This window comes from Hyaena hyaena, unplaced genomic scaffold (assembly GCF_003009895.1).
Source record: "Hyaena hyaena isolate Hyena2069 unplaced genomic scaffold, ASM300989v1 scaffold_40, whole genome shotgun sequence".
NCBI classification, from domain to species: domain Eukaryota; kingdom Metazoa; phylum Chordata; class Mammalia; order Carnivora; family Hyaenidae; genus Hyaena; species Hyaena hyaena.
The window spans coordinates 5,300,569-5,325,373 of record NW_024080672.1 but is presented as its reverse complement, the minus strand read 5'-3'; the positions used below and the strand labels follow the sequence as shown (position 1 = coordinate 5,325,373).

The 24,805-nt window shown below is 53.4% G+C and overlaps 1 protein-coding gene across 4 annotated transcripts in view; it reads right to left on the bottom strand.

Moving 5' to 3' along the window:
- ADCYAP1R1 (ADCYAP receptor type I) overlaps positions 1 to 23,714 on the bottom strand; it is a 42,339-nt gene extending 18,625 nt beyond the window's left edge. The window contains exons 1-8 of one of the 4 annotated variants that reach the window (XM_039229840.1): positions 23,637 to 23,714; positions 22,010 to 22,115; positions 8,074 to 8,181; positions 5,552 to 5,572; positions 4,479 to 4,520; positions 1,952 to 2,061; positions 1,247 to 1,344; positions 633 to 765 (exon numbers count right to left, since the gene is read on the bottom strand). In XM_039229840.1, coding sequence (XP_039085771.1) covers positions 633 to 765; positions 1,247 to 1,344; positions 1,952 to 2,061; positions 4,479 to 4,520; positions 5,552 to 5,572; positions 8,074 to 8,181; positions 22,010 to 22,115; positions 23,637 to 23,687 — 669 coding nt within the window. In that variant the 5' untranslated portion in view covers positions 23,688 to 23,714. The remainder of the gene's footprint in view (positions 1 to 632; positions 766 to 1,246; positions 1,345 to 1,951; positions 2,062 to 4,478; positions 4,521 to 5,551; positions 5,573 to 8,073; positions 8,182 to 22,009; positions 22,116 to 23,636) is intronic. The other 3 variants (XM_039229841.1, XM_039229838.1, XM_039229839.1) reach the window with 3 other exon arrangements.
- Positions 23,715 to 24,805: the final 1,091 nt, after the last annotated feature.

Genomic DNA, 24,805 nt, shown 5'->3' with positions numbered 1-24,805 from the left:
TTCCCTTCCCAGGCTCACTCTCTCTCCCCTTTACTGCTTTCTCTAGCCCCTCCAGGTAAGGTGGGTACAGAGAACCCTGCAGGAGGCTCCTTGGTAACCTAAAGATTTGGGACATCAAGGGGGAATACTCTCGGTCCCCAGAAATCTGAGAGACATCCCCCTCCAAGTATGCCCTCCTGGGTCAAGACCCTGTGCTCTGGGCTGTTCTTTCTATCGTATTCCATCAAGGCCTATATTTTCTGCTTACCTCCCAAAGGTATGAGGATTGGGGAGGCAGTCTGGAGAAAGCCCAAGCCAAGCGGCCACTCGGCTCTGTCATGGGTTAGCTAAATGCCCAGGGGCCAGACCAGCCCTCTCTCTGAACCCAGTTTCCTTCTTGGGCAGGTGGGACTTGGCATTTCCACTCCCCCTTCCACATCTGCTTTGCCAAGTACGCGTACAGAGAGTGGGACAGGAAATGACCTCATACGGAGATCTCACTGGCTACTAGCAACCTCACGGTCATTCCCGGATTTCCGCATTCACCGGGGACAATGCCTCAACCTGCAGGAAAACACCTGGGTGACAGGGTGTCACAGGGAAGGGAGTCCTGGGAGGGCAGGGGGCCTCCTGCCAGGTCCTGGCTCACTCACAGTGGAGATGAAGCAGTGGTTGCTGTCCTGCTCCGCGTAGAGGATCCAGTCTTTGATGAAGACGGAGATGGCCCTCAGCATGAAGGACACGAACAGGTTCATGTGGATGAAATTGCGGGTGCAGTGTAGCTTCCTACGCCAGCAAGCCAGGGGAGGAAGAGGCCTTGAAGCAAGGAACCCGTTCCACCCCTCCACTCTGAGGTCTGCTTTGGGCCAGCTCCACGGCTTTATCTCAAGGGGTCCCTACCATCCCACCCCCATCCCACCCCCTTCCCACCTCTCTAAATCCTCATTCACTGCCAGGCCTTTGTTGCCTGGCTCTACTATCCCCAGAGGTCGGGCTTTCCCCTCCCGTGACCTCTCTCTATCTACACCAAGAGGATAAAACTGAGGAACATAGGTCTACCTTGCTGTGTGGACCTGGAAACATCATTTGCTCTCTCTCCGGTCAAGTTTCCCAACTGTTAGCCTAGGGGTGAGGGAAATGTCCTTGCCCTCTAAAGGACTTCCAGGGCTGATATCCAGGGAAAGGGGTGGAGGTGGGTGGGACAGAGGAAGGGCTCTGAGCTAGGGTGGGCTGCGCTAGCTCAAACGCTGCTGGGGGAGGGTCTTACCGGAAACGACACAGGATGACCATGGCAGTGGTGAGGGTGACAAGGGATGTGCTGTAGCCAACTGTGTACAGGGCCTTGACTGACAGGTAGTAATAATCCTGGAGCAAAGCACAAAATATTCAGGGTTCCACACGGGGCTTGCCCCAATCCCCCAGCCCCCTCAGGCCAGGGCCTACCCACCTTGGGGCCCACTACTCAGCTCCTCATTCCTTTCTCACCTCCTCCTTTCCCTCTACTACCCTGGCCCCCACTTCATCCCCCATGAGTATCTCTCCTCTCTGCAGTGTCTGCATTCTGTTGATGCTCAGTAAATGTTTGCTAAATATAGGGGCACCAACCAATCAGAACAGGTAGCAGCCTTAGCCTGGAGAAGTGTCCAGGAGGCCCCCTGCTAAGTCCGGCATCAACCTTTCAGTAGCCGGCCCACAGGAAGGATGAGCATCCTAGAAGAGCAGCCAGGGAGGCTGGGCACATGTGGTAGGGGCTTAAGGGGCTCAGGCAGCAAACCAGATGCTTCTTGGCCCGGAATAAATGAGTGGAAATCTTGCCCTCTTTGTACTTGGGTACACAGTAGGTTTTCATGGGTTGCCTAGGGACCTGAGCTTCCTGGAGTCCCAAAAGGAACTAAGGCCTTTGCTGGGAATACAGTGCCACAGGCCTCCTCAGCCTCACCCCCACCACTTCCAGGTGGGGACAGACACTCACCTGGTCCCCAGTCTCAGACTCGTATTCATCAAATCCACAAGCATCTACATAATGAGGGAATGGCTCCGACCATCCATCCTCGGTGCAATTCCGGCTCACCACCCTCATGTCTGCAGTAGAACAAAACCTCAGTGAGGCATGGAAGTGATTTAAAAGGACCCTGAAATTCTTATTTGAAAATTATTACTTCTTAAGTAAGGATTTCTGGAAACCTATATGCCCATCCAGGAAGCATGGTGACTGAAGGTTCATGAAATCTACCATTGTCGGAGGGAAAAGAGTGATTGCTGGTGACCTTAAGCTCAGCCTTTACACAAAGGACACTGGAGAGGACAAGGCACTGCCGGTCTCTTAACAAGGGGTGAGGGGACCGAGCCAGGCTGAGTCCAGCCTCCCTCTCTTCTGGAGCTGGACAATACTCACTCAGACAAGGCCTGAGCTCCTTCCCTAGGCCCTGGGTCAGCACTCGTCAAATTGCAATGAGCAGAAAAGAAGACGGGAGGTCACCATTGCAAGCCCCACTGCATTCCAACCCCCAGACTCTGCTCTACAAACCGTCTCAGGTGACCGTGATGTAGGAGCTCTGGTCATACATTGGGAGCTCTGGGCCTTCTAGCAGCAATATCCCGCACAAAGGGGACACACGGCTTGCTTAATTAACAAGGACCAGACCTGCATTAACCTAGCGCCAGATCTTATTAAGATATATATTTAAGTTTAAAAAAAAAACACAAAGATTTGCCTCCCCAGGTTTAGAGGTCTGTTTTATGTCACTAATGCACCTTAATTTTCGTTTGATAGACTTTAAAGGCCATTTTGTAGGACACCAAACCAGAGGGAGTCATTTCCTGTCTACAGAGTGGAATCTAGATTGGGTTTTGCCCCGCCTGAGGCCTTTTAGCCTTTAATGACTGTTCATTTCATCCTCCCCTCTCCTGACTGTCTGTAAGGGTGAACCACAGATGCCCTGTGAAGGGGAGAAGGCACACAGCCCCCTCTGCCTCCATCCCTGCACTGGAGTGTGGCCCCAGCCTGACCCCTGTCCCCAGACTGGCTTTCTGGGAGTTTAACTGATATATTAGGACACATGGGAATGGTTCTTTTACAGGATTCAGGGACCAGATGTTGTTCCGGAGGCAACATCTCCGGAAAAGGGGGCTCCAGAACCCATGTTTCTGGAAGGATCCCCTGCTGGGGCTGAGGCCATCACTGGTGGGGGGCGGGGGGGGGGGCGGCTCAGCAAGGAGATCTCTTGGCAGAGACCAAGACAAGAAACCAGTCTACACTCCTCCAACCTCGTGTCCTTGCCAGTGGAGTTGGAAGATCTCAGGCCAATTCTTTTTCTACCAAGAGAATCAGGAAGATACTTCCTGGGACTCTGGGAAGCAGCAAAGGGTGAGTGACCCTGCTGTAGAAGTCAGCTCTGCCCAGAGTGGGGGGATTCCTGGTCCCCACTGCCTCTCGGATTTGGAGTCCTGTGACACAGGGCAAGGAGGAGGTCTGCCAGTCCCAGGGAAAGAAGGAGTCACTTCTGTCCCACATTTTGATGCCAAATTCTTCTTTCCTCCAGCAAATCCATGTCAGGCTCTTACTGGCTGGAGACCTCCTTCCAAGTCCCTCTGAAAGTCTGCACATCCTGGGGGAATCAGGGCCTTGGCCAAGTCCCTTCCCATTTCTGGGCCTCATCTCCTCTCTGCTTTGCCCACATCAGGGTGGTAGGAAGAGGAAAGGGAAGCTGCTTTGAAAAGCAATTCTGTAAAAGTGTCCTAGAGGTAGAAGCCATTTCCTTTCTTTTATTTTCCTTCTTTCTCTGTTTCTTTTTATAAGACAGTGTGGGCACAGAAGCGTATAAACCATTTTGTTCAGAACTATTCCACGAATTTGCCACTCTATTGTTCTGATGGAAATCTCCAGAAGATCGAGTACTCTCCAGAATGTCAAATCACCGTGATGGCTGCTCCTACTTCACTAGGCTATTTTGCCCCAGCAACTTCATAGAAGCACAGAATTTTAGGGCAGTGGTTCTCCAAGTGGGCACCCTTCCCAGACCAGCCCTCAAGCATCAGCTGGGAGACTGGCTAGAAATGAACATTCTCAGGCCTTACCCTAGGCCTACTAAATCAGGGACTCTGGGGGGGGGGGGAGGGGTCCAGGAATAGGAATTTTAATAAGCCCACTAGGTGACAGATCACAGTGAAAGGTTGAGAACCACAGTCGCACCTTGGGGAGTTCCAAACTATTAGGGGCCATCTAATCCAGGGGATCTGTACTTGGGAATCCACAATGAGGCTTTGAGAGATCTGTGCTCCCAGAGATTGTACGCACAATGTTCTATCTGAGCACACGAGTAAGAGTTTCCCTGGAGAAAATCCACAGCTTTTTCAAAGAAGGGGAGCGACCTGCCAAAGATCACACAGCCACAGAAAGGTACTGCCTGCCCTGGGACAGGGGTCCCCCAGCTCACGTGTCAGCAGGTGCCCTCCCTCCACCCCGCCCACGGTTGGCCCCAGCTTACCCATAGCCTCACCTGAGAGATCTAAGGAGTTACTGTCAGGGAAATCAAACTCTCCTGCAAAGCACAGAAGAGGGCATGAGTCAGCACACACAGTCATCCACATGTCAGGCCTGTGCATGGTTACTCTCTACCCTGGTAGCCCAAGGCCATCCCTGGTCCAGAGGACAGAGGTCGGGTCTCGGCCAAAAGGCTGCAGCACACCTGGCAGCCACACACTGCTCTGACACACCATGCCTTCTAGCATCAGTCTCATTTGCTTTGCATTTCTGTGATGCTAATGATGGCCCATGACTCAGTTCTCCCCACTGGGCAACAGGAAGTGCAAATGGGATATTGTCAGGAAGGTGGGAGGGCCTCTGGACTGGAGGTGGGGGGGAACAGAAAAGGATGACTGGCCTTTTCCAGAAAAAGGCAAAGAATGGCAACACGGGTCCCAGGCTTGGGTTTCTTCTTTGGTCTGCAAGTCTCCATCTCAGCCCCAAATCTACCTCAACCAAAGGAGCCCAGGACTTGATCCTCAGACATTTTTTCTCTCTCCTGACTCTTCATTCTCACCTCCATCCTTTCTTATGATGACTTCCCTGCTGGCCATGAACCCTTGATTCCTTTCTACTTCTCAAAATCCTGTTTCCAACACGTAGCTGACATACCACCCCCTGCTCCCCCAGGAAGCCTCTCCAGACCTACTCATTGTCCCGCCTGCCTGCTGCATAGCTAGGTCTCCCATGCTCTCAAGCCTGCCCTACGTTCCAACTTCACAGCCACTGAGGAGGTCAGTATCTATGTGGGTTCACACACACATTCAGGCCTGTATGTATGTTTGTGCACACTAGGAGGCTCATTTTCCAACCCCTCTACGAGTGCGTCTCAACCTTCCAAATCAGCCCGTGAGCACCCAACGCCAAGGCACCTGTGCCTTCCACCTCCCGGATGGCCAAGGGTGGGTGGTGTGGGGGGAACCTGGTCCCTGATAAGCCTCTCATTCCACCCCCACCCATTCCCAGCAGTCAGAACTGGGCTCCCGCTGGATGGACAGATGGACACATAGATGATCAGCAGCCTGTTCTCTCCAAGGTTCCTCTTACCAATGGATTCCATCTCCCACACTGAAAAAGAAAGAGAGACAATACAGAAGTGAACAAGGGGGCTGAAGCTGATTCTGCTCTCACTGGGTCCTGCTCGTTCCCTCCCTCTCCCACTCCCTCCTCCCAGACTCTGCTGGGGACCCAGGGCCATGAGGACTACAGGCTGGGGGTGGGCCAGACACGGGACCCAGTTAAAGAGAAATGAGAAGAGGCATTTGAGAGAAGGCATTTGAGATATAGGATCAGTGCTCCCGTATCTTCAATAACCTGCAAAGCAACAACTACTCCAGCGAACAAATCCAGCCCTGGAAACCGCGAAACAAAATGAGAAATGCCATTCTCGACTTTCTAAGTATTTAAGGCAAGTCTCACTGATCCAGTTTCGGGAACAGAGATGCTAAAAGGCCCTGCCTTAATGAGCCATTAAGAATCAGGTGTAAATAACACATTCATCGTGCAACTGCCAGAGGGAGGGATAGGGCGAGGAGGACCTAAATCTTAAAATCTTAGTTTACTGCTGATTCATGTTGCCTTTTTTGTTGTTGAAAAGAAGCAGTCTTGCCACGGTACCTGACCCAAAGCAGATGTGCAAGGAACTTCAAGTAAATGATGAATGCGAGGAGTACATGCACGGAGGAAGTGATGAAGGTGGTTTCCATAGGAACGCATCAGGGATGCGGCTGAGTCACCTGCTGCCTCGGCACCTAATGACCCACCACGCACACGGTACCCCGCACCGCAGCACTTCCTGAGTTTGTCTCCTCTTGCAAATTCACACCGCAGAGAACCCCAGTTGTCAGGATGGGACAGCCCAACTGCCACTCTCCCTCTGGGCTGGCAGGTCTGGAGGTGGGAGGTGTGGCCGAAAGCCACACAAGGGGCAGTGAGGGGAGGGGCAGGGAGGAGTTGTAGCTAAACCCTGCCTTCCGTGGTCTTTGCATGGGGCCTTGCACCCCAACATACCACTGCCTCCTGCAAGCCCCTTCCCCTCTGGGCAGAGTCAGGTGTTGTAGAGGAAAAGTCCCATGAGTAAAAGAGAATGTGCCTCTGCCTCTCACAGACAGGGTGGAGGGCGGAGGTAGGCAGGACTCCCTAGAGGACTGGAGCTTGGACCTCTGCAGTGCTAGAAGGACATCAGCCTGAGCCATAGGCAGGTGAAGGAGGAAGCTGAGGGCCAGGTGGCAAGGTCCTGTGTATGACCGCGCAAGTGACTCAGATCCCTCTAATCCCTCCACCCTCCTCTAAACGAGGCCCCAACCCAGGGCTCAGCAGTCAGTGGGCCGGTTCTCAGGATATCACCTGCCTAGAGTCCAGCCCTGTCTCCTCTCCCTGCCCCCACTACCTTGGTGCCCTGCTTCCCTTGACAGCCACAGGAGTGGGGTGAGACCAGGGTCCAGCTCTAGGCCCCTCCTGGAGTCAGTGTGGACTGACTGGACAGCAGCCTTTCTTAGGAGTCTACAAGGTCCCAGCTGAAAAGTGGGAACTGGCCTGGAGAGCCCACCGGACTCACCCCCAAAGAAGAGATTTGCATGATCCCCTTTTCCTCAGACCCCTGCCCTTAGAGATGCAGTCATTAAGGCCTTGTGCCTTAACACAGAGCACTGCCCCCTCTCCTCTGCCTCCTGTCCCTATGTCTTTTCTTTTTTCTTTTTTTTGAGAGAGAGACAGAGATAGCATGAGCAGGGGAAGGGCAGAGAGGGAGAAGATAGAGACTCTCAAGCAGGCTTCACATTGTCAGCACAGAGGCCAACGTGGGGCTCGTACTCACAGACTCTGAATCATGACCTGAGCCAAAATCAAGAGTTGGACGCTTAACCGACTGGGCCACCCAGGGGCCCCTACTGTCCCTGCATCTTGAGTCACACACTCAGCCATTGCCCACTCCTAGGAATCTCAGATTGGTCTGGGGCCCCTGAACATCTCCATAGCGTATCAATGGTCCACCAAGACCCGAAACACAGTCATGTCCCAAACAGAGCTCGTTGTGACTCAGTATCTCAGTGGGTATGTGAGTGTGGCCATGGGGCGAGTGTCTTGTGTCCAGCTGCCTAAGGGTGTCTTATTGTGTGTCCATATCTGGGTGTCTCTCTGAACCTCTGAGCATCCCTGTATGAAGTTTATTACAGTAACACCAGCTAACGTTATGGACCATTAAAATGTCTCAAGGCCTGGACTGAGTGGCTGCCATGTGTATTCCTCCACTGATTCCCCAGTCACTATGCCACATTCCCATTTGACAGACTAGGGACAGAGGGGTGAACTGCCTTGCTCAAGGCCCCAGTTGAGTAAGTGATGGAGCCCACATCTGACAGCACAGCCTCGCCTCATACATAACCGTGCATCTCCACGTCGACCTGGGGGCCCTGTCTGCAGGTGCCTCTGTGGTCCTGAGTAGACCAGGGTCTGGGAGCTCTGGGGCAGGGAATATCAACCTGCAGGGTGTCCCAGGTAGGTCTGGGGCCCGAGTGTGGGGAGCAGACTAGACCAATCAAGGCCTTAATAGGTCCCAGGGGGAGACTCACCTTGGTCCGGGTTGAAGATTCGGAAGAGTTCGGGGCAGCTGACGAGGACCATCTCACCCACGCGGGCAGGCTTCCAACACGTGAGGTTGTCCCACATCCCGGGGCAGCCTGTGTGGAAGAGAGCCCTGGTGAGAGAGGGCCTGGCCACGTGCACATGCACCACACACACACCACACTCATGCATACAGGCAGGTGCCCACATGTGCACATACACCCTCATGAGCCAGGCCCTTGCAGCGGGAGGGAAGAGTTTCGTGGAGGGAAGGTGAGGCTTCCTGTGTGAGGCAGGGCTCAGCCTCATCCCTGAAAACCCCTCAAAGAGGAGCTGGGACATTGAGGAGTCCCTGGGGTGGGGAGGGGGCTCCCAGCTGACTTTACATCTGCCACAGCCCCACTTCTGCTGGCAGGGCTGCAGGGAGGAGAAAAGCAGACCAGCACAGGCCAGGGTGGGATCAGTAAGCATGAGATGCTGGGGGCTTTACAGCAACCTCCCCTCATCCCGCACCAGCTGCCCCCAGTCCTCACAGCCTCGGCCATCACTATGGGTGCCAGTTTCAGCTCCGCCTCCTCAGTGGGCCCTCCCTGCCCCTAAGGGGAGGGCTAGGAAGTGGCTGGCCTGAGGGTGCTGCTCCAGGGCTGCACCTGACTTCCAGATGGCTAGGCTCTGACACCGGAAGGAGGAGGGGCAACCGGCCAGATGGGGAAAAGGGCAGAGCTGTCCAGGCAGAGGCCTGCGTGGCCAAGGCCCAGGACTGTGAAGGGACACAGAGCCCAGAGACAGGGAGGCCATTGCAGGGGGTCACAGGCCCAGTTCAGGGCTGGAGAGGGAGGAGCGAGCGAGGACAGGCTGAGGGATGTCTGGGGATCATCAAGATTTGGGTCTCACTGGACATGCACTGCTGGGAGCAAGAGACAGATGATGAACTTGATGACCAGATGTTATCTGGGGGCTCATCAGACCCTCTTGCAACCTCTGCCCAGCACATATCCCCTCTCTCCTTCCAGCCCCCGCGCTCCCAGTGGCTGCTTCCCCACCTCCCTTCATGCTCCACCCCTTCCTGGCGCTACCCCTCTCTCCACTGAAATGTCTCTGCCCACCACCCATCTCTTCACCCCGACAGGGCCTGCCCTGCTGACCCTGACTGAATGCAGGTGCTGGCGGCTGCCCTGGCCCTGGTCTCTCCCCTCTCTCCTTGGACAAGATCCCTAGTTCATGGACTTCAGGACAGAGCTACTCACAGACAACCTCCCCATCCTGAGTTCCTGCACTCCCTGGAAGCGTCCTCACATAACTGGATATCCCCACCATGAAGGGCCAAGGCAATCCAAGCCCAGCAAGTCCAAGACTCAACTCAGCATTTCCTACTAAAGCCTGACTTCCTGTCTCAGCCCCCAGCTAGACACCTAGCCTTGATGTCGCCTTGGTTGACCCTCTGACCAACCTAGTAGTCTTCAAACTTTAGCAAGCACCCTTAGCGCGCATAATTAACTAAATCTCTCTTTGTAAATCTGTAGGTCATGCATTCTTTCCTTGAAAAGAACAGAGCCCTTCTGCATGTCACCAGACCCTCCTGTCCAACTTCTGAGCACCACAATGTTGTCTTGTATAAGGCCCCATCGAGAGTGCATGTAATCAAGGAATGTAACAGACCACTGCACTCCCCTAACTGACTAACTGCCCTACACCCCTTCAAAAAAAATTTCTGGTGGGAGAGGGGGCACCTGGGTGGCTCAGTGGTTGAGCGTTTGACTTTGGCTCAGGTCATGACCTCACAGTTCTATGAGTTTAAGCCCCACATTGGGCTCTCTGCTGTCAGTGCAGAGCCCACTTCAGATCCACTGTCCCTCTCTCGGTGCCTCCCCTGCTCGTTTGCTTTCTCTCAAAAAAGAATAAACATTAAAAGTAATTAATTAATTAAAAAATGAAAAAATCTCTGGGCCAGGCAGAAACCTCACAGCTGGCCTTGGACAAGTCTGCCTTCTCCCCAGTGGCCAGCTTCCTGAACAAAGCCCACATTCCTTTCCAATCAAACTCCATCTCTCGAGTATTGGCTTTTTGAGGAAAAGGCAGATGAACTTGGGTTTCAGTAACAGATCACCCTTGCTATGTCTCCTTCTCCTTCTTGTTCCAGGTCTAACTGGTCACCATGTCCTGCTGGCTTGACCTCCAAATACTTGTGGAACACTTCCGCATCTACCACCCCCACCTAGTTAAAGGGTAACCTACCATTCACTAGGACCATGGTCTCCTCCACCCCACAGAGCTGTGACAGTGATCTTTCCTAAGGAAGATCCGGCCTGGTCATAGAGCCCACCCCGACCTCAAGTCCTTAACGTGCCCCCGAGGCCCGGCCCTGGCTTTCCCCTCCGGCACATGGAGTGGGAGAGGACAGGGGACTGCAGTTCACCCAGGGAAGGGGCATGAAGTGAGAAAAGCATGGAGGAGGGAGCCCCAGGGAACCCCACATTTACCAGAATTCCTAAGAGGGGGCAAAGGTGGAGGACAGAGGTGGCTGCCTGGAGGGTCTGACAGCAGAATACAATTTCAGGAAGAGACCCACATCCTGCTGAGGGGTCTATAAATAGGGGCTTTGAAGAGGGCTTCTCTACCAGATAAGAGACAGCCAGTGGGTGACCCACTGTGTCCCACCTCACAGAGCTGTTTGTCGTGAGGATTCACGAACTCATACGTGTACAGGTCTTAGAACACCAGGCTCACTAAATGCATGGTCACTGTTGTTACTGTCGTTAATTTCATTATTTCAATTAGGTGTCCCTGAGAATCATTCCCCTGAGAGTGGCCCAGGCAGGGAGAGGCAACAGAGCCCTGCCAGGTGAGAAGCAATGCCAGTGGAGTGCCACCGACAGGCCACAGAGGATGCCTGGGCAGGCACGGGCCGGGGCGGGGGGCCTAGGGCTGGCCTCATGCGCTCCAGCCTCTCTGTTGGCACCCATGACTGACTTATGGGTAGCGTTTGGACAAGAAGGCACCCAAGGCTTGCAAGTGCAGAAAACCCAGTCTCTGAATTCCGATCTGGCTATTTGGGAACTCACACCCAGTCACGCTGGCCTATAGTCTCCTGCTCCTAGAATGACCAAGTTTGGGAACTGGAAGCACCACAGAAAACTCTGAGGGGAGCTAGCCAAGAAGACAAGCACACTGGGGCCAGAGGGGAGCAAGGTCCCAGGTCTCACTGGGACCACCAGGAATATCCAGTTACTGCCGATTCCTGTCCACCCTTCACAGCAGGCAACGAGCCGGCATGTGGCTGGTTATGACACCGTGTCCTTGAAAGAGAGCCAACAGCACATCGTTGGCTGCCATGGTCCGTGCTGACCATGGAATGGCTGTGGAGTGTGGCTGTGTCTGGCCCTTGCCCTAGAAGCCCCAGCCAATAGACGTTCCCTTAATGTAGAACATGAGGCCCTGCCACAGCCAGCTGCTAGGGCCAGCTCACATTCCCAAGATCTACGGCCACTTTCATTTCTCTTTCTGTTTTGTTGTGCTTATTTATTTATTTTGATATATAGAGAGAGAACATGCGCAGAAGGGGTAGAGAGAGAGAGCGAGGGAGAGACAGAAAATTCCAAGCAGGCTCCATACTGTCAGTGCAAGGAGCCCAATGAAGGGCTTGAACTCATGAACTCATGAGATCAAGACCTGAGCCAATATCAAGAGTCAAATGTTTAACTGACCAAGCCACCCATGAGCCCCTCAGGCCACTTTTGATAGAGGAAGCATAGTCCTGAGGGGCTGAGGGGCAGGGAAGGATACAGGGCTCAGGCAGAGATGCCGTGAGGGGAGAAGGGGGCTCCCAGGTTAGAGGCCAGAGGTGGACAGGCGTGTTGGGAAATCCATTCTCAGTCCGGGGGCTCCCTTCCCCAGCCCCACTGTCATGACAACATCTACCAAGGGGCGCCCCGCCCTTCCCCATGGCCTGCCACACTATCAAAGCCCTCCTGGTGGCACTTAAGTTCCCAGCCTGGTTCCCCTCCCGGGTCCTAGAGGCAGTTCCTACAGCACCAGGGCAGGTGGAAAGACCAGAACTAAAATTCATAACTCCAGGGCCCAGTCCCAGTATCTAGGCTTAGAAGACTGGAATATTATGATATAAGAAGAATTAGATGTTTGGTCTTTGTCCAGGGTTCCAGGCAGAGATCCTACATCCTTGGAATTTCCTGATGAGGGTGAGGAGATTGTCTTTTGTTATTCATAAGCCCCCTCCAACCACTCCTGACTTTATGCTAACGAGGTGACTCTTCCCTGCTGTGGCTGGTTGCCAGGGGAACCAAGCAAGTGATTAGAGGATGGGAATTTTCAGCCCCAACCACCAACCTCAGTGGAGGGGAGAGGAGCTAATCACCAATGGCCAAGGATGTAGTCAATCATACCTACATTACAGAACTTCCATAAAAATCCTACAACGGGGTCCCAAGAGTTTCTGGGTTGGTGAACACATCCACATATTAGGAGGGTGGTGTGCCCCAAACTGCACAGAGACAGAACCTCCTGCACTTGGGATCCGTTTGGACTTTGCTCTATGAACCCCTTCATCGGGCTATTCATTTATATCCTTTATAGTAAACTGGTAAATGTGTTTCCCTGAGTTCTGTGAGCTATTATTGCAAATTATTACCTGACAAGGAGGTCATGGGAATTCCCCAATTTGTACTCAAGTCTGACAGAAGAGTATGTAACATGGGGACTCATGATTTGCAAATTTGGTGTCTGAAGTGGGGGAGGGGACAGTCTTGAGACTAAGACCCTTAACCAGTAATGTCCATGCTAACTCCAGGTAGTTAGTATCAGAAATGAATTAAATTGTAGAGACACCAGATGGTATCCACAGAAAACTGGAGAATTGCCTGGTGTGGAAAACTCACATATTCAATGTCAGAAATGATCTGAATAGACAAACAGTTCTCCTTTAAGGGACAATGTCCCTGACCCCATTGGGAGCTCACAGCCCTCTGCCCACTGGGGGCAGGAGGAGACACGGGTGGCGACGTCGATGCTTCCCAGAATGCCCCGTGCACACTTCTACAGCCCCCCACTCCCACCCATCCTTAGCCTGTTCCTGAGGGAGGTGGTATGGGCTCTGATGGGGCCTGCTCTGAATCCCCCCAGAAACCCGTTCCAGGGAGATGAGGAGGATAGAATCTGGGCTCTGGAAAGAGCCTTGAGTTGCTCTAAGTAAGGACAGAAACTCATTTTCCTTCCACCCCCGCAGAATACATCCAACTCCTCTATTCCCATCTGTTCCAGACTCCAGTCCCAACGAAGTTGAGTTTTGTTGGGACTACAGGATCCTGACACAGCTTTTTTCCTTCTCCTCTCCCTCCTCCTTTTACCTTTTCTTTCCTTCTCCTCTCCCTCCTCCTTTTACCTTTTCTTTCCTTCTCATTCTCCCCTTACCCTCCCTTTTATTCTCTCATTTATCCAAGACACTGTGTCTGAGTCAGACGCTGCAGAGCGATACAGGAGTGAATAAAACAGCCCCAGTCCCTGCCTGCACAGAGCTTATAGTCTGGGGGTCATGAAAAAGACTTTGCATTTTATCCTAAATGCTAAGAAGAAGCCTTAGATGATGAATTACTTTCCCACTGCTACTGCGACGAAGCAACCTCAGCGGCCTAACTGCTGCAATTTCTTATCTTACGGTTCTGGAGGTCAGAAAGTCCAAAATAGGCCTCACTGGACCACAGTCGAGATGTCTGCAGGGCTGCATTTCTTCTGGAGGCTCTAGGGTGAGTCCATCTCCTTGTCTTTTCCAGATTCAAGAATTCTTTGCCCTGTGGTCCCTTTCACCATCTTCAAAGCCAGTGGCATGGCGTTCTCAAATCTCTCCTTCTCTGACCCTCCTGCCTCCTTCCTTCCCTTCTAAGGATGCTTGTGATTATACTGGACCCACCTGAATAATCCAGGGTACTCTTCCCATCTTAAGGTCCCTAACTTAATTACACCTGCCAAGTCCCTTTGCCATGTAAGGTAACACACTCACAGGCTTCAGGGATCGTGACGTGGACATCATTGGTGGGCGCATTGTTTTGCCTCCCACAGGTGCATTTTAAGACAAGGAGTCACATGGTCTGATTCAGCTGCAGGGGAAGGTACTACATTTCAAGAGCAGCAAATCAAACACGGAGACACGTCTGTTAGGATATGGCAGAAGTCCAGGGGACAGTGGAGGGACTTGATTTGGAGCCAGGACAGTCAAAATGGAACAGCGTTCTGTGTAGGTGAGCTGGGAGGCAGAACTGATGGGCGTGGTGACAGACGGGACAGACATGGCTGACAAGTGTGCTCACCCCCATCACGTGGCTGAGTTCCCACCAACGGTATGAGGAGGTGACGAACTGCTCTCAGAGGCTCCCCTCACATAGTCTGTGCCCTTGCTCTCCCTCCCCCTTCTCTGTGGCATCCTTGGAGGTTATATGTTGAGGGTGGCAGTGTCCTGAGATGGAATCAGAATGACTGATTCAAGAGTCAAGCCCCACCTCCCACCTCTGCCAGTCACACTGGCCTCTGATGTGTGCAAGCAATAAAGACTGGTGTGCTGAGTCTCTGAAATTTCAAGTTTTTGTTTTGTTTTCTCATTACTGCAGCAAGAAGTCTAGGCTACCCTGACCGATGCAGTGAAAGAGAAGGAGGTACCAAGGATGGTACCTGGATTTCTGGCTTGAGGGTCTGCAGGGCTCCCCACAGCAGAAAGAACCAGATGGGAAGCAAATGGTGTAGGGTATTAGACAGGCTGCAGCTCAGGAGTTTCGTCTGAAGTGTGTTCAGTTTGAGATGGTACCGAGAGCCAAGCGGAGGTAGATTTCAAACAGGCGGTTAGATAAAAGTCCAGAGTGCAGGGAAGTTGGCACTGGAAGGAGAGGACAGGGGGCGGTCCGGCACAGGGATGCCTGTTAGGGCCACGGACCTGAAGAATAGGTCCCGTGAGAGGGTGTGCATTAGAGACGAAAAGGGAAGGCAGTAGGGCCGGCGCCCAACAGAAGAAGGCATGCCGGGATTCCGAAGAGGGGCTGGCAAAGAAGACTGAGGAGGGGTGGCCAGGAATAGGGGGGAAACCGGGAGAAGTTAGCAACATTGCAGCCAGGAAAGCATGCTCCAAGGAGGACAAGGTCAAGTACATCATACACTGTTCCCTTTCCCTCCTCCCCTCTGCAGAAGAGGTCACAAATCAGAATGGCTCCTATTCCCTGGGAGAGCGCTCTGCTTTGACACCCCCAACCCTCCCTATTCGCCTCTCCCCTGGCTCCCCAGTTCTACACAAAGTCCGCCTGTGCCCTCCTGGCTCAGTCTGCAACTATGTCTTAAAGGCTTTGTGGCGCCAGATCAGAGGAATTCAGACACCTTAAGTTTCCTGCTCCAGGGGAGAGCCCTGTGCATGCTCACAGAGCTGCTCCCACTAACGCACTGCACAAAGCGGCCAAGGAGAGGCAGGGCCTTGCGACAGCAGAGGGGGGGGAAAGACCACTTGGGCACACTGAACAGAGAGAGAACACAGGGCCATTAGCCCCGACTGGAACAAAAGAAGGAGCTAATCGCAGGTTGTCATGGTGATGATTTTGTCCACTTCCACACAGTGCTCAAAACCCATGAGACCAGGGGCACCAAAGGGACTCAGACAAAGACACCGTCCTCCCTTTGAGGATGCTTGGGCATTGTTCGAACAAGCCCCTCATTTTAGCACACAATTCAAGGGGAAAAAATGATTCAATTTACTGAAATTTACTTTACAGCCAATATTTCTGATCCATAAAATGGGGAGCAGCTGTGAGCTCAGCGCAAAGGGGATCGGGGGCTGGGGACTGAAGATGCGGTCCTCCCCTCTGGAAGTCTGGTTCTCGAAGTAGGGACCCCAGACCAGGAACACCATAGAGAACTTGCCTGAGATGCAGATGTTCAGGCCCCACCCAGACCCACTGAATCACAAATTCTGGGGCTAGGTCCAGTAATTCTGTGTTTTAATAGCCTTCCCGGAAGTTCTGATGCAGGCTCAAGTCTGAGAACTAACTGCAAGACTAAAAGAAACCCAGTTTGGACAGAAACGGAACCCTTTGTCAGACACAGGCAGTGAGTTGCTGCAGGTGAGGGTCCCTGTAGACCCCACCTCTTCTCATGCTGGGGGCCCGTTCAGTGAGCAGCTGAGAGGTGCAGTCAAGAAGCTGGTCTTGCTCTGGGGATGGGGAGCCTGGGCCCAGCCCTGAAGTGGGCCCCCTTCCCCCAGGCCTCTCCTCTGGTGCTGAGAGTGGAGATGGGGGCTGGGACACAACACTCTGCACCCCGGACGGGCCTCAGGGGCTGGATCAGAATAGCAACAAGCAGGCTTTCTCACCTTCCCTCCAAACCTCCTCCCTCCTGCCCCAGCAAACGCCACCACAGGCCTCTTCTATCTTTTCCAGAGTAGGGGGGGGACCCCCCCAAGGAGCACCACACCCAAAAAGCCCACGGAAATGCAGGGAGGGCCTCCAGACTGATGGAAGCCCACAGCCCTGCGAAGAGGAGGTGCTGGCTGGACTCACCCTACATGGGCAGGCCACTTGGGCTGAGCAAGGAGGACAAAGCCACCAGCCCAGAAGGACACATGTGACCTGTGTGGGCCCGGGGATTCTCAAGAGTGGAGACACCGTTCCCACGCACAGGAGTCCTTTCTCCTTCTCTCCGGGCACAAGAGCACTGTGGCACAAAGGGCACCCCGCCTGCCCGCTCCCCGGCTAGGAGGGCAGCCCTGGGTCCTGTCCCAGAGCTGGCTCCGGCCTTCCGTGTGACTCAGCCAGTGACTGCCACCTCTAGCCTCGACCTCTCTCTGTGTCACATGACAGAGCTGGACTCAGTGCTGTCTCAAGCCCCATTTAGCTTGCATGGCTTGGGATGAGGTACAAAACCATTAAATATAGCTCCTTAATAACAGTCCCAATAAACATCTTTAAAACACACCAAGGACACTGTGAATAAAACCACGCGGCCAGCAGGCTTGATTTTACCTCCCTGGCCTGACCTGGTTTTTCTACCCTCTTCAGCTGTCTGCTGAGCACCGGGACCTCTCCGGGCAACCCCAATCCCACCCCTACATCTCTCTGTCCCTTGGCTTCTACTCTGAAGGCCACTCTGTGCATTACTGTGTCCTCTTTGGGGGTATCCCAGTGATGGGTAAGGACTTGACCGGAAGCAGCCTGCCGCCACCTGAGCTGCCACAGCCCCAACCACACACGCGGTAGCATGGACACACCTCACCTCCAGCAGACTAGCATCCTCTTTCCAACGCACTCACTCACTGGATTTACAAGATTATGGGGAAGCATACGAAGTACACATAAATATATTTTTAAAACAGATAAGCGCGTTACTGGGCATTCACAACTCACAGTTACTGGAACAAGCCGACAGATCTTCTTTTTCCATTTCCAGGTGCATCGTGTGCTTAGGGACAGAGGGGCAGGGGAGGGGCAAAGAAGGGGTGCAGCGAGAGGACTGGCCTCACTCATTTCACCCAAGCACAGACTGGCAGCACCATGCCAAATAGGAATGAGACCCCTGCCCGGCTTGCTTGTGCCCTGGGGTCTGTTCTCGCATCCAAGATGACATGGGCACCTGGTGGATGCTATCCTCTGCCCACACCAATGGTTCTCACGCTTGGATATCCTTTGAATCATCTGAAGGCTTTTAATGCATACCTTCAATAACCCCCCCTCACACACACACACCCCACACCCAAACATGTATCACATGGGTATGGGAAGGGCCTGGATATCAGCATCTATGAGTGACCCTGGGGTTTCTAATGCACTGCACAGAGCACAGAGGTAAATGGCTGCCTGTATTTCACAAGTAGGCTGAATACGAAGCCCAGAAGCCTGGCTCAGCTGCCATGCCGAGGGTGCTGCAAGGTCCTGAGGCTCACATGGAATGCATGGGGAAAATTAAGGCCCTCACAAACTCTCCCTGCCTCCTGACAGCGAGGCCAATGCTGTCCCAGAGATTCAACACCAGAAAGACGCCCAGAGGCCACCTGCTCTGAAGCCCCCTGAGGAGAGGCTCCTCCAACCTCAGCTTGTGGGCGAAAACCCTTGCTGAGCACAGGTCTGCAGAGAGCCAGGCTGGACACACCTGGGCCTCTCCTTGCCCCATCTCCTCTCCTATGGCGCTGCAGCAGGGGCCTGGGCGACCCGGCCAAGCGGGTCACTAGAAGCTGAGGCCTCATGCTATCCTGGCCCTCAGAAACAGAAATGCCCTTTAATCTTTTTGTAGCCAAGTGAAGTGCAAGCCTCTGGGGGCACATTGAATGCCCTCCTCTCCTAGGTCTCTCTCCAGTCTTGTTGCAACTTCCTCTACCAAGTGATATTTCACTGCACAAGGGGGGAGGCTGCAGTTGGTGGTATCTCTCCGCACCTCTTCTGAACCACAAAACAGTGCGGTGGTTAACACAAGGGCTCCAGAACCACCAAATGCACACGCTGGTCCCTCCCTCCCTGGCTGCGGGACTTACCAGGTAACAGGCTAACAACCTCACTTCTGTGAGTCTGTGTAGCCTCAGCGGTGAAATGGGAGGGAGAACTCTGTTGAGGTTACGTGAGCTATACCGTCCAACGATGTGCGTGGGAAGATTCAGAAGCCGCCCCTGGTATTTGAGTCCCAGACATTACGGTCCCCACCCACCCTACTCACCGCTCCCTTCCTTCCTTTATTGAGTCATTCCTGACCTGGAGCTCTCTTTCCCCTTCCCATGCTTCTCCATTGGCCCTCGGCAGCCTGGATCTGATTCCCAGCCCCTCCTCTGGTCTTCCAGAAAACCTTTCCAGATTGTTCCAAAATGCACTGCCCTGTTTCCCACAGAGACCTGCACACTTCCCCAGAGCTCCGATCTAGCAGGAGATGGGAGGGAGACCCTGGAGGCACCCCACACTGTAAGATGACAGCTCTAAGTAACTATAATGTCTCTGCTGAGTCCTCAGCAAATGCCGCAAAACACCCTCAGCACTTTCCACGATTGGCACTAAATGCAATAATCTTATGTAGCAGATATTATTTTCTCCTCCATTTGCAGACCAAAAAATGAAGGTGTTAAGCACCCTTCACAAAGTTGCTTGCCTGTGATGGGCGCTAAGGCCTCAGTGTAGCCTGTCCTTCCGAGGCAGTGTATCCAGTGGTTGAGGGCACAGAGTGCCTGGATACAAGTTTCACCTCTGCAGCCTATTGAACTGTCTCTAAGCAAGATATAACCCCATTGTGCCTCAGTTTCCTCATCTACAATATAGGGGTAATAATAGGCCCTACCACCTTGCTTGCTGCAGTGGTAGGAAAAAGCACTAGCACAGTGGCTAGCACATGGTAAGTCTGTGTAAGTATTGACTATTAACATGATCCATCCCACCCACACATTTTAATAGCATGAAGTTCTCTGTCCTTCCACTGAATTCCCACAGCACCAGCTCCACCTCTCTCCACTGCATGACCTCTCTACCCTGCAGCCAGGGCTATGAGAGTGCAAACCTCTCTCTCTGCAGCCCCCTACCCATGGCCTTGCCCTGCTCCACCCAGGCCAGACACTGGGGCTCCAGCTTATCATGGGAGTTGAAAGAATGAGTGAGTAAATGAGTGGGTGAAGGAATAAATGAGAATGACCGAGAATGAACGAGTGAATGAATGAGTGAGCAAATAAGTGAGTGAATGAGTAAGCAAATGAATGAGTGAATGAGCCAGTGATGCCTGAATGAGGGAATGGGTGAGTGAATGAATGAGTGAATGAGTGAGTAAATGAATGTATGAGTAAATGAATGAATGAGCAAGTGAAGGAATGAGTGAGTGAATGAATGAGTGCATGGGTGGATGAGTGAATTTCTTCCACAGACCCAGGGTCCCTCACCCAAGTCCCGGTTTGAGGATGACCTGTGGGGTGATCAGATTTGAGGGTGTCCTGACTCACAGGGCCCCTAGGACCCTCAGCCAGACCCTCCCTGTAGCCACCCCCCCACACACACTCCAATTCAAGAGTTCCAGATACAGGGGGTTACCCATTCCCCTCCCCCACCTCTTGCTACTGGGGTCCCCTCATACTAGAATGTTCTTGCCACTCATCTGTACCTCAGCTCTCACCTGCCATCACGTGTCTGCTCCTCCCTAAGCCTGGCTTATGGGTTTCAACCTCACAAAAAGCCTGAGGAGCCTTTCAAAATCATGACGGTAACGGACTGTGGTCCTGATTTAATTCGTTTGGATTGTAGCTTGGGTACATTTTTCTAAAAGTTCCTGGTGATTCTGATGTGCAGCCAGATTTGAGAACCAAGGGTCTTGTTTAAATACTCCCTTTTCCACAAATTCTTCCCTATCTTCCCCACAGAGAACTCATTTCCTCCTCTCCTAAGCATCATGGGGCCGGGGGGTGAGACCCTGTACCCCCACTCCCTCTGGGGAGGAAGTCCATCGCTACATCTGTCTCCCTCATGCTTCTTCTTCTTCAAGGACACTGCTGTGGGCAGGCCTTCATGCCTTTTCCTAACCCAGAGCTCCCCAAATTGCTGTGCAATTAACCTGTACCCCGCCCCACCTCCACCTCTACTCTTCCCTTCCGGATGCTTCTCATTGCTCAACCCCACGTGTATCAGAGACTAGGCTGGGAGGCAGGGCACCTCAGCCTGACACCCACACCCACGCCTGTGTGGTCTAAAGAGTCACTGCCCTCCAGGGCTCCCCATTTCCCATACCCTGAAGGCTGGGACCAGATATTTTCTTGGTTTCCTGCAACTGCTGTGCCCATCTGGGCCCCCTGCTTCAGCCTCCCTGGGTAGCGGGGCCTAGAATCCACTCCCCGCCTTGGTTAGGGCTCAGCCAGAGTGCGGCCCAGAGGGAAAGGCCAGCGTGGCCAGGAGCAGCTTCATTACCAGTTAATGTTCACTGACTGTACAGGGAGCTCAGCCCAGAGGGACCGTTACATTTAACTGGGCTGCCAATTAATCAAGTATTTAAACAGATGGTGCTCAGAAGAGCTCCTCATAAATGGGGAGGATCCAGAGGGAAAAGTGGAGCCCTCTAGTCTGGGCAAAGAGCCCCAGCCTCCAGCAACTGAGGCACAAGTGAGTCCGGCCAGGCCTCCGGGGATGCTCCCACCCCCAAGTCCCCAAGCTCCCCCAAAGACCCTCTTTCTGGCCCCGCTGGGACTCGGGAAGCTCAGGGTGCCTGGGCCTCATGGGCCTCGGTGTCCCATCTGCAGTGGGGGGTCAGGAAGGGAGGGTTACACAGACCCCCTGGTTCTCAGCCAGGGGCCATGCCATGCCCTCGAGACACTTGGAAAAGGTGTGAGGGATTTGGGGTTGTCACTGGGATTCAGGGTGGTATGGGCATGTAACGGGGACAGCTATGGCTGCTAAGGGCCCCATGGTGCACAGCCCCATCCAGCACAGGAAGCAGTGCTCCCCCGTAATGCTAACAGCAGGCCCGGAAGGAGCACTGCCGCCAGGAGTGGGGTTCCCCCTACAGCCTTGCTCTCTGGCTTCTGATGGGGTGAGCAGAGGAGAGGAAGATGACCCCTCACTGCCTGCCCAGGGCCGCCCTGGTGCTCTCCGGCTTGGCCACTGGTGACAGCTGTGTCCCTGCTGCCACCAAGCCCAGGCTGCTTGCTAATGAGCTCTCTCGTGGCCGCTCCTCAGCCCAGATGCCAGCCCCCATGGTATGGAAGTGGCCACAGCCAGCCACCCAGAACAGCCTCCTCCAGAATGCGATGTCCAGGGCAGGCTGCCCCCGAGGAGAGAAACCTGAGGGTCACTGCCCTGGGCAGGTCCAGGACTCCTCACCCCAAAGCGTTTTCAAAAGGACCCAGGTGCCTGAACCCTCCACCACACTCTACCGAATGGCCAGAGGCTGGGACGCCAGTGTCTAAAGGCTGGCCTGGACATGCTGGGGACACTATGCCCTCCTCACCGCCCTACTCACCAGGGGAAGAGTCGTTCAAGCCCATCAGCGCATTCACCCTCTGGATCTTCTCCAGGCACATGGCTTGTTCCTTCTTGAAGATGCAGTCAGAATGCATGGCAGTGACCTGCGAGGGACACACGGGATGAACGGTAGGAGCTGCCCGAAGGTTCATCTACAAGCCCTGTTACCTACGCCCGGGGGCAGTGTGTGGGGGGTGGGCGCAGCAGCAGGAAGAGCATAGTGCCAGAGAGACCAGGGCCAGCAGGGGCCCAGACTCCACTGTACCACAGATGCCTTGAGGGTTCTTCTCCACCAATTCAGTGTGTGGGCTTCAGTGGATTCCACCCCACTCTGGGTCTCAGTTTCCATGTGTTACAATATATTAGCAAACACATATATAATGCTATATTATATGCATGCGCTATTCTGTCATATGCATATGAAACACTACAGAGTAGGTACTATTTTCATCATTCTCCATTTGACAGGTGTGAATCTAAGCACAGAGACACTAAGGAACTTTCTCAAAGTCACACAGCTTAGTAGACTGTACAGCAAGTGTCTGAACCTGGGCAGTCTGGCTCCAGAAACCACGAGGCTATTGGTGTACTTTAGGGAGGCAAGTAGGGGGTGGGAGAGAGAAGGGGCTAAGAAAGCTCATCCTCTCTCTCCTCTGGGGCCTCAGAAAGGAGGTGCACCCCCAGGGGCAGCAGGCAAGGGAGTAGTGGTTGCATTCAGTAGAGACCTACTAGCTGCTCTCATTTAGTCCTGCCCACATTTTACACAAGCAGAAACTGAGAAAAGGAAAGAGTTACCGCCCAAGGTCACACAGCTAGTTAGTGGCAGGTACTGGATTTAAGCACAGGACCAAGGAACTTCAAAGCCCATGCATTACTATCATGGCAGCTGTGTTCTAATGCTGTCACTTTAACTTAAAACTGGGGCCAGGGATGGTTCTCCAAAGGGATGTCTGCAAGTATGGAGTCAGGCACAAGGCATCTGAGCAGCCAAGGGCAGTGTTGAGGGATCCGGTCTAGCCCTGACTATTCACAGATGTGCTGGCTTCCAGGGAGAGGAGCAAGCTTCTCCGTGGTCATATAGTGAGGCAGGACAGAGGCAGGACTGGCATCCAGGGCTCTGAAGACAGCACATCCACTGCTGGTCTAAATTCCCAGGTTGAGAGGTAGAAGTCAATGCCTAGGAACCCTCTTCCCTGACCCTTCCCTTGTTCAGGAAGAGGCATGAGTAAAGAGCAGACTTCTGAGCTCTAACCTGGCAGAGACTCGGCAGGCTAGAGACTGGGATCGAAACACCTTCTACTGCTGTGACTAGGGCCCCTGCATACAGCTGAGCAGGTTGCACACTGCAGAACTCTAAAGGTGGTCACATATGTCACCATCATAATAGATTTGTCAATTGTGTCACAATTTCTGATCCAATGAGTACAGGGTCTTGAGGAAGGGGCACACTTTGTAATTCACACAGAGGCACTGAATGGCCCAGTGGGGGTTCAAGCAGAGATACCAGCCAGGTGAACTGAGCTTGGCAAAGGGTATACAAAAGACACAGGTTCTTCTCTGGGGTGAGGGTTCAGGTGAGCCTGGGGCTCCAAGCAGTCATAGAGGGGAGGGTCCTGGGCTCTTACCATAGGCAGAAGGAGGAAGGCAGCCAGAGAGGCCTGCAGGATGCTGGCCATGGTGCTTCTCAATCCAGAAGGAGGCTCAGGCCAGCACTGCTCGCCTCCCACTCAGAGTAACACCAGTCAGCCCCAAGGTGTCTACAGGCTAGAGAGAAAGGAAGGTGTGAATCCTGTGGGTCCAGTGTCAGAGGAGGTACAGGGACAGCCCTTCTTTCTGACACCCCCCTTACCTGCAGCAAGGCTCTCAGTCTCCAAGTGTAAGCCCCCTCCCTTCCACTGCCCATGCATTCTCATTCTTCTATCAAACACACACCTGCTGGGTGCCTACTCAGGGCTAGACACTGGGATGCAGTGGGAACACACCGGCTCAGGCCCCCATCAGATGACCAGAAAGGTCTGGAAGACTGTCTCCCCATATCCCTTTCCACTGCAACAGTCTTAGCTGGCATATGCATGCCCACCTAGCAGGGACATCTCTCGGTCCCTCCTGCTCTTAGGTGCGGGCATGTGGTGAAGCTCCCACCTACGGAATATGGGTGGCAGGGCCACGTGCCACTTCCATGCCCCTTGCCATAAGGCAGCATGCGCTCTCTGCTTCTGCGCCTTCGCCCTTCCCCAGTGTTGGACCCCACAAACCTAGGAGGCCTACCTAGTTACGGACTGCTACATGAGAAAGAACTTCTCACCACAGAGGGTCACTGTGTTCCAGCTGCCAAGCCTGGCCTGCTAGCAAACAGAACCTCCTTTCACCCTGCCTCGGCCCACCTGACCTAAAGGATAGAGCCTCTACCACTGTGACTGAAGTGAGTGCTGAAGAGTGTGGTCAAAGTGGGGAGGCCCCTGAGTACCAGGGCTGCTGGTGGGCACCAGACAGGGTCCAGGGGGTCAAGCATGGGGGGCGTGGGAGCCCTGGCACGTTCCCAGGGGAAGAGCCTGGGATTTGATTTGCTTCTCAAATCAATTGTGAACACATATTCCCTTCAACTTAGCAATTCTGCAACTGGGTATCTATCGAGAAATATTTGCACTTGTCCAAAAAAAAAAAAAAAAGCATATGCAACAGTATTCACTGCAGCATGACTTAAAATAGCATCAACAGCAAAAAATGAAGCCACAAAGCATTCATCAAGCAGGCACTGTTAATAGGCCCCGCTAGCCACGCTGTGGAATACTAC